At 50.2% G+C, this 13,802-nt stretch overlaps 5 protein-coding genes across 5 annotated transcripts; 3 read left to right on the forward strand and 2 right to left on the reverse strand.

Annotated features, from left to right (window-relative positions):
* Positions 1–124: 124 nt before the first annotated feature.
* N7503_010451 (tRNA methyltransferase TRM7) lies at positions 125–1,459 on the forward strand (the record flags this gene model as incomplete). Its single annotated transcript, XM_057069997.1, has 1 exon — positions 125–1,459. One exon carries the CDS (start codon positions 125–127, stop codon positions 1,457–1,459), a length of 1,335 nt encoding a protein of 444 aa, XP_056916608.1.
* Positions 1,460–1,807: 348 nt separating this feature from the next.
* On the reverse strand, positions 1,808–4,951 carry N7503_010452 (sulfite reductase subunit alpha; the record flags this gene model as incomplete). The annotated part of the gene is made up of 1 exon (XM_057069998.1): positions 1,808–4,951. One exon carries the CDS (start codon positions 4,949–4,951, stop codon positions 1,808–1,810), a length of 3,144 nt encoding a protein of 1,047 aa, XP_056916609.1.
* Positions 4,952–5,645: 694 nt separating this feature from the next.
* On the reverse strand, positions 5,646–7,301 carry N7503_010453 (MFS transporter; the record flags this gene model as incomplete). Its single annotated transcript, XM_057069999.1, has 5 exons — positions 5,646–5,731; positions 5,789–5,962; positions 6,023–6,844; positions 6,905–7,150; positions 7,211–7,301. 5 exons carry the CDS (start codon positions 7,299–7,301, stop codon positions 5,646–5,648), a joined length of 1,419 nt encoding a protein of 472 aa, XP_056916610.1.
* A 683-nt stretch (positions 7,302–7,984) lies between these two features.
* N7503_010454 (acyl-CoA dehydrogenase family protein) lies at positions 7,985–9,486 on the forward strand (the record flags this gene model as incomplete). The annotated part of the gene is made up of 4 exons (XM_057070000.1): positions 7,985–8,317; positions 8,373–8,623; positions 8,680–9,287; positions 9,353–9,486. 4 exons carry the CDS (start codon positions 7,985–7,987, stop codon positions 9,484–9,486), a joined length of 1,326 nt encoding a protein of 441 aa, XP_056916611.1.
* A 1,197-nt stretch (positions 9,487–10,683) lies between these two features.
* On the forward strand, positions 10,684–13,051 carry N7503_010455 (fungal specific transcription factor domain-containing protein; the record flags this gene model as incomplete). Its single annotated transcript, XM_057070001.1, has 3 exons — positions 10,684–11,676; positions 11,823–11,938; positions 12,115–13,051. The coding sequence occupies 3 exons, from the start codon at positions 10,684–10,686 to the stop codon at positions 13,049–13,051; spliced, it is 2,046 nt and encodes a 681-aa protein (XP_056916612.1).
* Positions 13,052–13,802: the final 751 nt, after the last annotated feature.

The following is a 13,802-nucleotide window of genomic DNA, read 5'->3' on the forward strand; positions in this document are numbered from 1 at the left end:
AAAAAAAAGCGGCAGAAAAAGTCCGCCTTGAAATCTTATCGCTTGGCTCCCCACGTTGGAATTTCCGCCGCGACAAAAACCTCACTTTCGATATAACAATCGCTCGCTGCCTTACTTGTTCAAGATGGGTAAGTCGTCCAAGGATAAGCGCGATGCGTACTACCGTCTTGCCAAGGAGCAGAATTGGCGCGCCCGGTCCGCCTTCAAATTGATCCAAATCGACGAACAGTTCGACCTTTTCGAGCACGAGAATCCCGATAAAGTGACAAGAGTGGTGGACCTTTGTGCTGCACCGGGAAGCTGGAGCCAAGTTCTCAGTCGAGTATTGATCAAAGGCGAGAGTTTTGGCCGGAGAGCATGGCTCGAAAAGAAGCGGAAGGAGCAGCAAGCCCTAGAGAGGGGCTCTGGTCAGCCCGCAATTGACGACAATGATACCGATGATCATTATGAAATTGGAGAGGCCGACCCCAGCGCAGAACTGAAGCCCCGAAAGAACGTCAAGATCGTGTCAATCGATCTGCAGCCCATGGCGCCGCTTGAGGGCATTACCACTCTCAAAGCCGACATTACACACCCCTCCACTATCCCTCTGCTTCTGCGCGCATTGGACCCCGAAGCCTATGAGTCCTCATCAACCACCTCCGACTCACCTTCAAATACCCCTGCGCCTATCCGGCAACCACACCCTGTCGATCTAGTCATCTCCGATGGAGCGCCAGATGTCACCGGTCTCCACGATCTCGACATATACATCCAATCCCAACTTCTATATGCCGCTCTCAACCTTGCCATGGGTGTCCTTCGCCCAGGCGGTAAATTTGTTGCTAAGATCTTCCGTGCTCGTGACGTTGACCTTCTCTACGCCCAGTTGCGCACCGTCTTCGAGCGTGTCAGCGTTGCCAAACCTCGGAGTAGTCGTGCTAGCAGTTTAGAAGCATTCGTTGTCTGCGAGGGATTCATCCCACCTGCCAATAATGACGGAGTAATTGGAATGGCGGCATTGAAGAATCCTTTGTTTGGCGGTGCTGCGGCACCGAGACCTGTCTCAGCGGACGGCAACCTTGCTGTTGAGGTGCCCGACGAAGACGAGAACGCTCAGTCCCAAGCAGTCCTGAGGGAGGCCCCATTGGGCGACGGGAAAGTGTCTGCTTCGAATCATACCACACAAACCAACTATCTCCACCCAACCTCCCCGCCGATGGACCCCCCATCAACACAGAAGCCGCCCTCCAAGTTTGCCGAGGAGAACCGATGGATACCTTCGTTCATTGCTTGTGGTGATCTCTCTGCTTGGGATTCCGATGCATCCTACGCTCTTCCCCCGGACTATGTCAGCCTGGACCCTGTTCAGCCTCCGACTGCGCCACCGTACCGGAAGGCTCTGGAATTGAGAAAGAAACTTGGTGGTGCTTACGGCAAAACTAAATATTTCAAGCCAAACAAGACAGCCCAAGCATGATCTGACTGTTAGATATGCTAAAAGATATGATCAATGGATTTAATGGATAGACGACCGATTATGATGTACAGGTAGAAGGTACGATGTTAAATAGATGGGGTCAAATGTGTGAAAGCTAGTGAGGCCTAGTTGTTAGAGTCGATACCCATATACAGGCGGTCTTTAAATGGCCGAAATACAAAAGAGCATACTACGATCAATCGACTCTTCAATCGTCATGGAAAAGATAAATGCATTTTTGGAATCTATATGCAAATAACGCTAGGCCGAATTAAGACGGTCTAAAGTGGGGGAATAGACAAAAAAAGAAATGCCAGTCGTGAGATCATGTCAAGCCACCGCTCAACCCTAGTACACCTCCAAAACATAGCGCTCCTCATCCTTCAGCTTCTCAATCTCCTTGCGGGTCTCAACCTTCTTGCCGTTGGCCTTAGCCTCGGCTCCAATCGCCTCCTCAAGGACAGCAGTCACGTCAGGCACGGGCCAAGTGGGACCACACAGGTAGAAGGCACCCTCCTCCTGAATGTAAGCCTTGCGAATCTCAGCCAAGCTCTCGCGCATGCGGTCCTGAATGTAGATCTTCTGGGGCTGATCACGGGAGAAGGCAGCGCCAAGAAGGGTGATGACACCGGCCTCCTGGTACGCCTCCCACTCCTCACCGTAGCAGTACTCCTCGCGCTGGTGACGCGATCCCATGTACAGGAGAACGGCACCGATCTCCTTGCCCTGGGCCTTCTCGAGAGCACGGTGCTGGACGAAAGCACGGAAAGGTGCGAGACCAGTACCCAGACCAGCCATGATGAGGGGCTGGGTAGACTTGGGGGGCAGCTTCATCACACTGGACTTGACGCTGACGGTGATGGGCGAGCCGACCTTCAGGCTGCTCAGGTAGCGCGTTGCAAGACCGAAGCGGTCCTTGCCGTTGGGGCCAACCCAGTTGACGGCGACAATCATGAGAGCAACGGTGTCGGGGGTCACCTTCTGGCACGAGGCGATGGAGTACTCGCGACGCTTGAGGGGACCAACAATACGGACGATCTCGTGGAAGTCGGGGTGAGCAGATGGGTACTCAAGGAGGACGTCGGCGAAAGTGACAGTGTCAACCTCAGCACGGCGCTTGAACTCAGTGGCGCCGTCGGGGCCACCCAGAGTCTTCAGGTCAAGCTTCTCCTTCTCGTCGGAGGCGAACTCAGCCAAAGCCTCGTAGAAGCGCTTGGGAGGGCGACCGAAGATATCAACGTTCTGAACCAGGGCCTGGTACACAGTGCGGTTCTCGAACACGTTGGGGTCCTCGCGGCTGGGAACCTCAACGATAGAATCGGGGTCCAGTCCGTAGAAGGTAATGAAGTCGGTGACATCCTTGGGGTCGTTCTCAGCGTGGACACCGAGGGCCTCACCAATGTCGTAAGTGAGACCAGTGTTACCAAGATCGAACTCAATGTGGAAGATGTTACGGTCATAAGTGACGGGAGTAAGACGACGGTTCTCCTTAACGTGAACAGTGAAAGTCTTGGTCGCCAAGTCAGGACGAAGGGCATTTCTGGTGCCAAAGGCCTCCTTGAATGCCAGACCCTTCGCAGCGGTCTGCCAGTCCCGAAGAAGAACGGGGGCCTCAGCCTCCTCCTTGTCGAAGGAGACGAAGCTGTTGGCAGAGATGTCCTTGGGAAGCTCAATCGCCTCGGTGACACCTTCGGGCTCCTTCCAGGCCTCAGGAATCTCAATCTGGCGAAGGGCCTTGTCAAGATCCTTGCTGACGGTATCCAGAGCTTCGGCGTTGCCGACAATGGAAGCCAGCTTCTTTGTGGCCAGGCCTTCCTGGGAAGGAAGAGCGACGCGGAGGAAGGCAGCCTGGAGGATAAGGGCATCAAGGGACTCACCCTCAAGGGCCGAGGAATCGACGACGAAGAGAGAGAGGCCGCGCTGAACGATAGTCTGCTTGAAGGCAGCAGGCAGCTTCTTTTCGAGCTCCTCATCCTTGATGCCAGGGGCGCTCACGATGACCTTAGCATTGTCCTTGACAGATGCAAGAACATCGACGTCGTTAAGCAGCGCAATGTTTCCGACGTAGGAAACATCAGCAGCGGCAACAGAGTAGGGAGCGTCAACGATCTTGGCACTCTTGCGGATATCAACGCGGATAGCACCTCCCTGGACCAAGTTATCGTGGATTTTGCTGGTGGTGACGTTGCTTGCAGAATCGGCAGCAAGGGCTTGGCTCAAAGTGGTAGTGGCCGACTCAGCAACAGAGTTGTCAACATCCCAGAAGGTGTATTCCTGGACGGTGGAGTCCAGCAACTGCAAAGGAGCGGCCTCGTCGGTCACGCTGTCAACAGAGAGGATGGGGGTATCGAAAATGCGCTGGAATGCAGCAGCAGTGGTGATCTGGTTCCAGGTCTGGGAGCGAGGGTACTTGAGCTCGACGCAAGCAGGAGCGTGCTCACGGCCAGTGGCAAAGGTCAAAGAGGCCAGAACATCCTCATAGAGGGCAGAGTGGACACTCTCCTCCTGAACAGCCTGCTCATCGGCAACCTGTCCGAGAACGCCAACAGTCTTGACAGACTGAGGCAGGACGCGCAGGAACTCCTCCTCGATGAAGGGACGGTAGACGCGGACGTTAACCACACCAATCTTGACACCAGTCTTGGAGAGGGAGCGAGCAACCTGTGCCGCGAGAGTAGCCTCGACAGTACCGAAGACGACCAGGACAGAGGTGGGCTCAGAGTGTCCGTGGTACTCAAAGGCACTGTAGTCGGTTCCAAGCTCGCCGTTCAGGGTCTTGAGCAGATCCAGAACCTTACCCTGGGCATCAAGATGACGGTTGCGAGAATCATCAAGAGTCTTGCGAACGGTCTCATAAGTGCGGGCCAGACCATCCTTGTCAAGGACATCAATAACACGAGTGGTCTCGCGGCCGACGCGGACACCGTCATAGATGTGGATGGATGGCAGGACAGAAGCCAACAGAGTGGTGAACAAAGCCATGTGCTGGGACTCGTGGGCAGAGGCACTAGACACGAGACCAAGGCCGAGTTCCTCAGCCAGAGAAAGGGCAGAGGAATAGTCAGAGACGAGTCCCTCCTCTCCAGCATAGTCGGCAGCAGCGACGTGGGCCGCCACCGGGCTCGCCACAGAGTACAGCAGAGAGAGCTGCTCAAGAGCAGAGCGCATGTAAGGAAGAGTGGCAGAAGAAGCCACAATTCCCTGGGGGACATGACGCTTCTTCAGATCAAAGTCCTGGGAGAAGAGGTAACCAAGGGCCATGTTTCCGGCACCCTGGCGAGTCTCCAAAGACTTGATCACAGGAGACTCTCCATTGGCATTGGTTTCTTGTGCCGAAGACCATTGCTGGAGGGCAGTATCGAGGTCGAAGGTCTCGGGGGAGTAGGAGAAGATCTTGTCACTGAGCAGGTATGCAACCTGCTGGATCAGGGTCTGAGCAGTGACATATGTCGGGCCCGAGAGGGCAGAAAGGGTAGGGTTTGTAGCACCCATTGTGATTTTGACTCTTGTCTGGATACCGGGATACGCACACCGATATCACAAATGAATGACAAGAAAGAAATCACCCCGAATAAGTGAAATGTGGAGAGAAGGAGGGGGAGACTCTCGACCGAATGCCCGCTGGTATAGAAAAGTCCAGGGCAACCTGCCTTATCGGGGATAGTGTCAATCACGCAATCACGCAATTTCCTTATCGATAAGCAACGCGGGCGGCCTCTGATGGCAAAAACTCAAAAAAGTCAGCAGAAAAGTTCCGCTTTAAGCGGCTGATTCAGCATTTTAGCCACTCCGGATGCCTAAGGCGGCAGTTCTATTACTAACCTAAGATGACAAACGTTCAAGTTTGTCAACTTGCTAAGAATTCAGATAGGTGCCTACTCAGTTTTTAATGTAGATTACGAGGCTTGGAGGTTTGAAAGGTTCAGTAAATATATTATGAGTAAGTCATAACTTATTGATTAGGTAGCACTTGAAGTGTCTCAAAAACACAGTCTTCCAAATGGTCATCAACGCTTGCAAGGGTGGCAATCTATGTAATCGAAATTAAACTTCACTTTTGACTTTTCAAAAACTCAATCTTTTCACTCAATCTCACTCAGTCCATCAATTTTCATAGCTCATTTCTATGTGGGTATGAGATTCCTTGATATAATTCAAACCTCACACGGCTCGTCGCGGAATATGTTCAAGGCGCAATATCATCCTCTGTGTGTTGATGCCCGGACATGAAGAAGTAATAAGTCAACAAGGCAACAACCAGGCAAAGCGTACCTAAAATAGAAATAAGGTCAGGGAATATTTTACAAACAACGTAGTCGATTGTCTTACCTAAAACCATACTCATAGCACCGAAGCCAATATTCTCTGTTATGACTCCTGCCAACAGCGGGCCTAGCATCAGCCCAAGGTTGAATGAGATCTCACTCATTGCAAAAACTCTCGAACGTCCACCATGAGCACCGAATATATTGGGCTGCTTTGCCTCAATTTCATCCAGGACCACTATTTCCCAATCAACATTAGTAATCGAGCATACGAAGGGGGGACGAGGGCATCATTTACTCAGTGCATGCAACATCCCTGAACCCTGAATTAAGGGCAGCATCATTCCAATCCCGATCATTGAGAAAACGAAAATTGGTTTACCATGGCTTTCACCACTAGCCCAAGACAGACCATCTCCAGGAACACCCATAACCACAAACAAAGGGCCTAGGAGAACCCAGCCGATCGTAGTAGGGTAGCGTAGACCGACAATATCTCGGAGCCAACCCGAAAAAGGGCCGAGGATGATGGCGGGGATACGAAGTAATAGGAACATTGTTCCCACATCTAAAGGACCCCATCCAAAGATCTCGCGAAGGTGAACCGGCAACGTAGTGTTCAGCGCAGCGATGGTCACAGAGCTGGTGAAGACGTTTGCGAAGCTAACTAAGACACGGGGATCGGAGGCCATTGTATAATAAAAGTTGGATGGTGGGCGTGTCTGCTGGGTATCATTATCCTTTGAGTGAATTTGCACAATTGGCGAAAGAAGTGGAGAGACCTCGGAGTCATTGGTGTCAGCATCTTCAGTCGTTCTGATTTGGCTAGGCGAATTGGCGGAATGTGCTGGCGACTCGATCAAAACCAACCATATCAAAATATTGAAGGCGAGAACTCCTATTGGCAGGTACCAAGCAGGCCAGTAGCCAGCTAGCTCTAGTAAAGTCCCTGAAAGCACTGGCCCTCCAACGGTACCAGTCATGACGACGGACATGCTTACTCCCATCATCTTCCCTACATTTCCCTCTCCGGCATTCTCGGTCAATATCGCTAGACACACAATCCATGCTGCCGCTCCCGCAATGCCTTGAATAACTCGGCCTAAGGTAAGAACCCAGTCTGTAGTTCAATTGTTAGAGACAATATGATAAACGAAAGAGGGAGGCCGCAAGGACGTACAAGTCGGTGTAGCAGCAACAAGAATAGTTCCACCAAAGGCGACCGCGAGAGAAATAAGAAGTGGAGTTCTTCGGTTAGATGTCTTGTCGATGAAGTGGGCAAGGATAGGAGCAAATAGCACTGTCGCGAAGCCATGAATTCCAAGTAACCAAGCTGTCAATTGCTGCGTCTGGGCAGGGTCTTGCCCCAAACGATTCTCAAGCATGTAAGGCAAGATCGGAACCACGAAGCCATAGAGCAACACCTCTACATCAGAATGTCAGGATCCACATATGCTACCCGCACTGGAAAGGGAAGTTGACATACCAGTCAGCAACGACAAACACGCCGTCCCTATGATCAAGGACCGGGACGAGCGCCATCGATAGCCAAGGATGGGGTTCTCAGGAGGCGCCATCTTGATACCCAAAGAAACGAGAGGTAAAAGGCTACGAGAAAAAAGGAAAATAAGCACAATGAGTCATTTAGGACGAAGAATCAAATTTGTTATCAAAGTAGCATCGCCCCTCACGAGGCTAATGCGGAGCACAGCCTTTGGGCTTGCACATTTTCAGTAATGGTACATGATTGGACCTCCGGATCCACCCACTTATTTACGGTGATAAAAGATGTGGAACATAGCTTATTGAGAAGAAAACATTGCACGTTGGAATCATTATCTACAAGAGCGAAAAAACAAATACAAACCAAGTAAAACTCCAGTGCTTTGATTTTACTATGCAGTGCAGTCCATGCTAGCGGCGAACCCTCAGCTTACATGAGCAAAGCACCATATCACACGCTTGAAGTGAGATCAAAGATATTCGAGATGCATTTCCCACCAGGTAGATATAGTCTAGAATTATAGGGAGCTAACTCCATCCGTATGCTTAGCCCTTCGTAGTTATGCATGACTCAGCACCCATGTGATGTCACTCGGTTGTGCAGCACCGAGCCTCGGTCGCAACCATATCACATTTGCGGAGAAGCGGAGTCTACCCCAGAGCTCCTATGTAAACAACCTTGTGTCGCATTGTTCCCCGGATTTTACCTTGAGCACATAATCAAATATCTAGAAATTATCTGTTAAAATCTTCAATTATGGCAACAAACTCTATCAATCCTATCCCTTTCTCGGAGCCGCCTTACTTGCGTGGCCTGCCCTCCCCATATATTACCGATGCTCACCGTCATTTTCAGCAAGCATGCCGCAAATTCGCGTGGGAGCACCTGCTTCAACATGCAATGGAGTGGGAGAGGGAGGGTACTGTGCCAGAGCATGTATTCCAAACATTTTGCAAGCATAACATGCTGTTGCCCAACATGCCCGCCCCCCTTCCCGTGGACTGGCTGAAACGCCTTGGCATCAATGATATCCTCGGTGTCAAGGTTGAGGATTGGGATTATATTTACACTGGAATATATGCCGATGAGGTAGATAGCGACATCACCACAGAAAAGCTCCAAGATACTAACATATTATCCATAGCTGGCTCGATCGGGTCTAAGTGGCCCTGGCGGCTCTCTGAACGCTGGCTTTGCCTTTGGAATCCCACCCATTGTCAAATTTGGCAGCAAAGAGTTGCAAGAACGATTTCTCCCTGACCTTCTCACCGGAAAGAAGCGCGCTTGTATCGCTATCACAGAGCCCGAGGCTGGTAGCGACGTTGCGAACATAGTTACCACTGCAGTCAAGAGTGATGACGGCAAACACTACATTGTGAATGGCACCAAGAAATGGTAGACACTACCCTTATCTCTTTCTCCAAAGTGATACCCAACTTACCGATCGCTAGGATCACCAACGGCATCTGGTCAGACTATGCGACTATGGCAGTTCGTACTGGCGGACCAGGTCCTACCGGACTTTCAGTCATGATCGTACCTCTCAAGAACCACCCAGGTGTCACAATGCGCCGCCTCAAGGTCTCTGGCCAGAAAGCCGGCGGAACAACGTACATCGAACTTGATGATGTCGAAGTTCCAGTGTCCAACCTAATCGGCAAGGAAGGCGAGGGCATGCGCATCATCATGACCAACTTCAACCACGAGCGCTTGATTATTTCTGTCGGTGTCACGCGCCAGGCTCGTGTGGCTTTGTCTGCCGCGTTCTCTTACTGCCTCAAGCGTGAAGCCTTTGGGAAAACTCTGATGGATCAGCCTGTGGTGCGGCATCGACTCGCCAAGGCTGGCGCTGAGCTCGAGACCATGTGGGCTTGGGTCGAGCAGATTCTTTACCAGCTGTGCCATCTTAGCAAAGAAGAGGGTGACCGCCAGCTGGGTGGATTGACGGCTTTGGCTAAGGCGAAATCCGCCATGGTACTTAATGAGTGTGCACAGGTTGCTGTTTTGCTGTTTGGTGGAAATGGTTTCACTCAAACCGGTCAGGGAGAGCTTGCAGAGGGTAAGATTGACTTTTCGCACGTGTTTTTTTCCCTTAGTGTAAGACTAACTTGTTTATCGTAACAGCCATCTACCGTGATGTTCCTGGTGCCCGCATTCCTGGTGGCTCGGAGGATGTTCTCCTCGACTTGTCTGTCCGTCAATTGGTCAAGATCTACCAAGCCCAGGAGAAGAAGCTTTCCCAAAGTTCAAAAATCTAGTTATACGTAGTGCAGCTAGTCGGCTCAACCAGGCAGCAGACACTTGCCTTTATATTTGGTCCCTACATCAATAATGATTTTTTATCTTTCGGAAGGCGCGATTTTCGAGTATAAACACCCCTCTTTTTCAAGATCCAAAATTCCCTTCTAGTTATTCTTGGTGCTTCCCCTCTATCCCATCCCCTGTAGTGGCATTATAATAGGTCCGTCAATATCACCAGAGAGAGACACAAAGTAGAGAGTGGAGATTTAGGAATTGGTCATTGGGGTATTGAACGATGACCCAATACCAATTGGCTTCGCTAGACCTATGCAAGATCAGTTTCCTGCATCAAGCTTTATTCAATAACACCTGAGGCCTTGACGATCAAATTTTCTAACAGTTGGTTATTACAGTACGTGTGGGTTGGTGTGCATAATTATGTACTCGGCTCCTCATAATATAGTGGCGCTACAATTGTTTACGCATCAAAGTTGCCGCCTTTTCTACCGCCTAATATTCTGCTCGCACAGTTTGTCACCCTCGTGCCAGTGATAAGGTAGTCGGACTCATGGCTGCTCACCTCTCCGTTCAATGCTTTTTTTTTCTTTTCTTTAGTTTAGATGTATCTCTAGAACTAAAGGGTATTTCAGCATCTGCGCAGATTACATACAAGTCAAGTACACCAAAATAGTCCTTGTTGTATTCTTCACAGGCTCCGTAGCGCGCACGGAGCTGTTTTTCGTCTCTTCTATGGTGCTGACGCCGATCGGTGCGATTCAACCTTATTTCAACAATGTCGACACTAAGTTCCTCGCTCAATTTCCAAGCGAATTTGATTCTGGCGTGTGCGCAATGTGCTAGGTCTAAAGCCAAGTGTGACAGGAAGGTACAGGTGACAATGCAAAGACATGGATGGGACCTCACTAAAGCGCATTGCGTCCTAGGTGCCATGCTCGCGATGCATACAGAAGAAAATCTTCTGCCAGGTGCGAGTCCCACAGCGAGAGCCAGGTCGATCTTCTCTGAACAATAGACCGAAAGAGCCGACATCCATAAGCTCTTACCCCAGCAAAGATTCCGATACCGCTAGGGCTGAGCCAGTAACCGACAGCGCCAACAATGGAGATCGCGGAACAACAGCACCGTGCTATCCGACAGGCAATGGCATCTATATGGACTGGAATCATTCAGCAGCAAGCATACCGCAACGAATCATGCCGCAAAAGGCTCTGGAAGAGGATCCTTTGGCATCACTCATCGCGACGGTATCTGGTGTAGACGAAACATATTCTTCTAATATTCCTCTTTCCTCTGGTTCTATACAACAGGGGCCGTACTGCTCAAATGATCCTTTTGACTTCGCATTCCCCATTAGAGAACCATTGCAGACGACTCAGAAGACAAGTCTCACAGATATGGCTGCATGGAACCTACCATTCACCATACCATCAGAGGCTTTGCCAAACACGGCGGATGAAGACGAGGTAATGGATAATTACGTTCCAACAATACCCTCATGCCCCCTATTAGAGGACGGAAACTCCGATCTGGACCAGCTAGAGGCACTAGAAGGCTGGCCACTTTTCCAGTGCAACCCCGTCATACCATCGTCTACATGCGTACCTACAGCCGCCAAACACGTGAATGAAATGCATTCCCTGCTCAGGCACGATAATATGACAGCTCAGCATAATCAGCCGGTGGCGTGCAACGTCGTCGTTGAACCTCTTCCAGCAAGCATCAGGGAGAGGCTCAGCACTGTCATGCAGGGGCTCTATAACGAGGCGCAAGAACTTTACGAGCTGCAAAACTTGGATGACAGAATGCCTGGCTACGCTGGAGGATCCATCCTGATCCTACCTCCGCCGTCTGTATTGGATATCTTGCTCCGGTACTATCTCTGCTGTTGCGAGCCTTACTATCCATTCATCCCCGTTGCGGCTTTGAACATCGACGAACGCATGAAAGGGAGAAACACTACCTTACCCAGCATGCTGTTACTCCTCATGTTCGCTGCCGGTGCCATGGCAGCTGGGGCAAACGAGATATACTCGAAGATTGCACATGGACTGGTTGAGATATGTCGCATTTCCCTGCGAAATCTCATTGAAAAGAACATCAAGCTAGCTTCAGACCATGAAGTCTCTCAGTGCGCACTGCTCAATCTCATTGTCTCTGCATGGAGCGGAGACAAGTGGCAGATGGACGTAAGTGTTACCTCTGATCCATTCTTGAGAGGAGTATTTTCATTGATCCTCTTTCTGTCTGTATAGATTGCACATTATCAGAAGTCGATGTTCCTAGAGGTAGTTGACCCCTTTTGCAATCCGATTTGACCCTTCTGACTTTTTAGATGCATTTGAAAGCTGAGCGAAATTGCCACAGGGACACCCAGGTAGCCCAGCTAGAATTTATCAATAATGTCGCCCATTCCTGGGAGATATGGAAGGCACAGGAGGGGGCTAACAGGTCAGTTGGCCCATACGGTCATTCAAACCGGTTGAGGATCTTTTCTGACTGATACCATGCAGACTCACGCATTTTTGGCTCATTGTGGACCACGAATTATCTCTGTTTCGAGATATGCTCTCAACGTCGTTTCTTTCCACCACCAGTTTAAACACACCCATTCCAAGTCCTAACAGCCTATGGAGCGCCAAGTCCGCAAAATCATGGATTGAGGTGATGCTATCCGCATATGGACGGGTCAGCATGCCTCCTTCTCTCAGTGATTGGTTGTATTGGTTCACAGAAACGAATGATTCCCGCTCAATGGCGCATATTTCACCAATCACGCTACGACTATTGCTCTGCCATCTTCAGAATCAGGTTATGCAACTGCGATTCAACATAGACAGGGCTCTGAGTAGAGGTCAAACTCATAATGGCTCTCAACACCTGTCCGTTGTTCTATTTGCGGTGCAAGTGCAAGAGGCTCAGGAACAACTGCGCAAGTGGCATGATCTTACCAAAACACAGATTTCAAATGAAACAGCCTTCCCGGAAACTGCATCCAACATGATGTTATATCATCTTATCATGCTCAATACGATGGTTAGTTTCCCGGAAATCGAGCTTTTGGCACGCAGCGATCACAAAGGTGAGGTGGGCAATAATCCACCGAGACGTTGCTCTCAGTACGCCCATCATTTAGAAAACACGACGGAAATATATTTTCATTGTGGTCAGGTCATGCGTCAAGTTCGGTCAATACCTGAGCCCATCCGGCCGCCGTGGTGGGCCGGTGCCATATATCGAGTGGCTCTGGTTGCCTGGACAAATGGCTTAGTGTCTGCCGACGTGGTCAACTCATCGCATCGGGGTGACACGGAGACGCAGGGCACGGTGCTCTTGGACGTCCTTCCGCCATCTCATCCGTCTATTATCTCCTACCTGAACCACCGAGGGGGCATCCCTGCATTCTCGGACTCGGATGATGCCGCAGTACACTTGACCGACTCCGTTGATGTGATACGTCATTGTGCTAGCTTCCTTGACACGGATGTCAGGACCAAATTTACCCTCGGCATCCGGCAAAAGTTGCTGACGATGGCAACCCGGTGGCAGAATGGCAATCCGTAGATATTGGGGCCCTCGGGCTGATTATATTCTCACCCATGTGGAACTTACTTGGATATGTGTCATTTACCATTATGAGAAGGAATTGGTCCCCGGTTTTATCATCAGAGCAGCCATGGATGGAAATTAGTCACATGGTAATTATGAATTCAATTTAGTTTCGCGTGCAGGCACTCTTTATTTGACTTTCTGATGAAGCTGTACAATTTCTCCAGTGTCACAATCTTGTTTATATCAATTCCCATGGCCTTGCAGTATTGGATATAGAGCACCACGTGACGAAATAGGGATCTTATCGCGGAGCTTGTTGAATAAAGCGGGTCGATTTCCATCCGACTCCGTTACCCACACGTGATGAAAGGGACATGCACCAATCACAGATCTGTCCTGGCAGCGGGCGGATTTCTATCCGACTCCGTAGCGTGTAAATCTGGCCCCACAATGTCGCCGATCCGGACACTAGTGGATCTTAGAGATCTGCTCTCATTCCTCCTAAGACAGGCCATGCTAGCAATCATTTGACAAAAGAGCGAATCGAGAAGCCAATTGCAATCGGCATCTACGGATATAAGGCCCCGGCTCGGACATAACTCTTTGATTGCTTTGATTCATACGGCGCCCCATACTTAAGGCAGAGCTTGGTACAGAAAGCTTTCACAGGATGTCCAACTCTCATTTCTCGATATATAACATATACGCGGCGTCATCATCATTTTGAGGCAGTCCCAACTCTTATCTCATGCAGTCTGTTTAA

Source organism: Penicillium pulvis (assembly GCF_028828015.1).
Source record: "Penicillium pulvis strain IBT 33274 chromosome Unknown scaffold_8_segment0_segment0, whole genome shotgun sequence".
NCBI lineage: Eukaryota > Fungi > Ascomycota > Eurotiomycetes > Eurotiales > Aspergillaceae > Penicillium > Penicillium pulvis.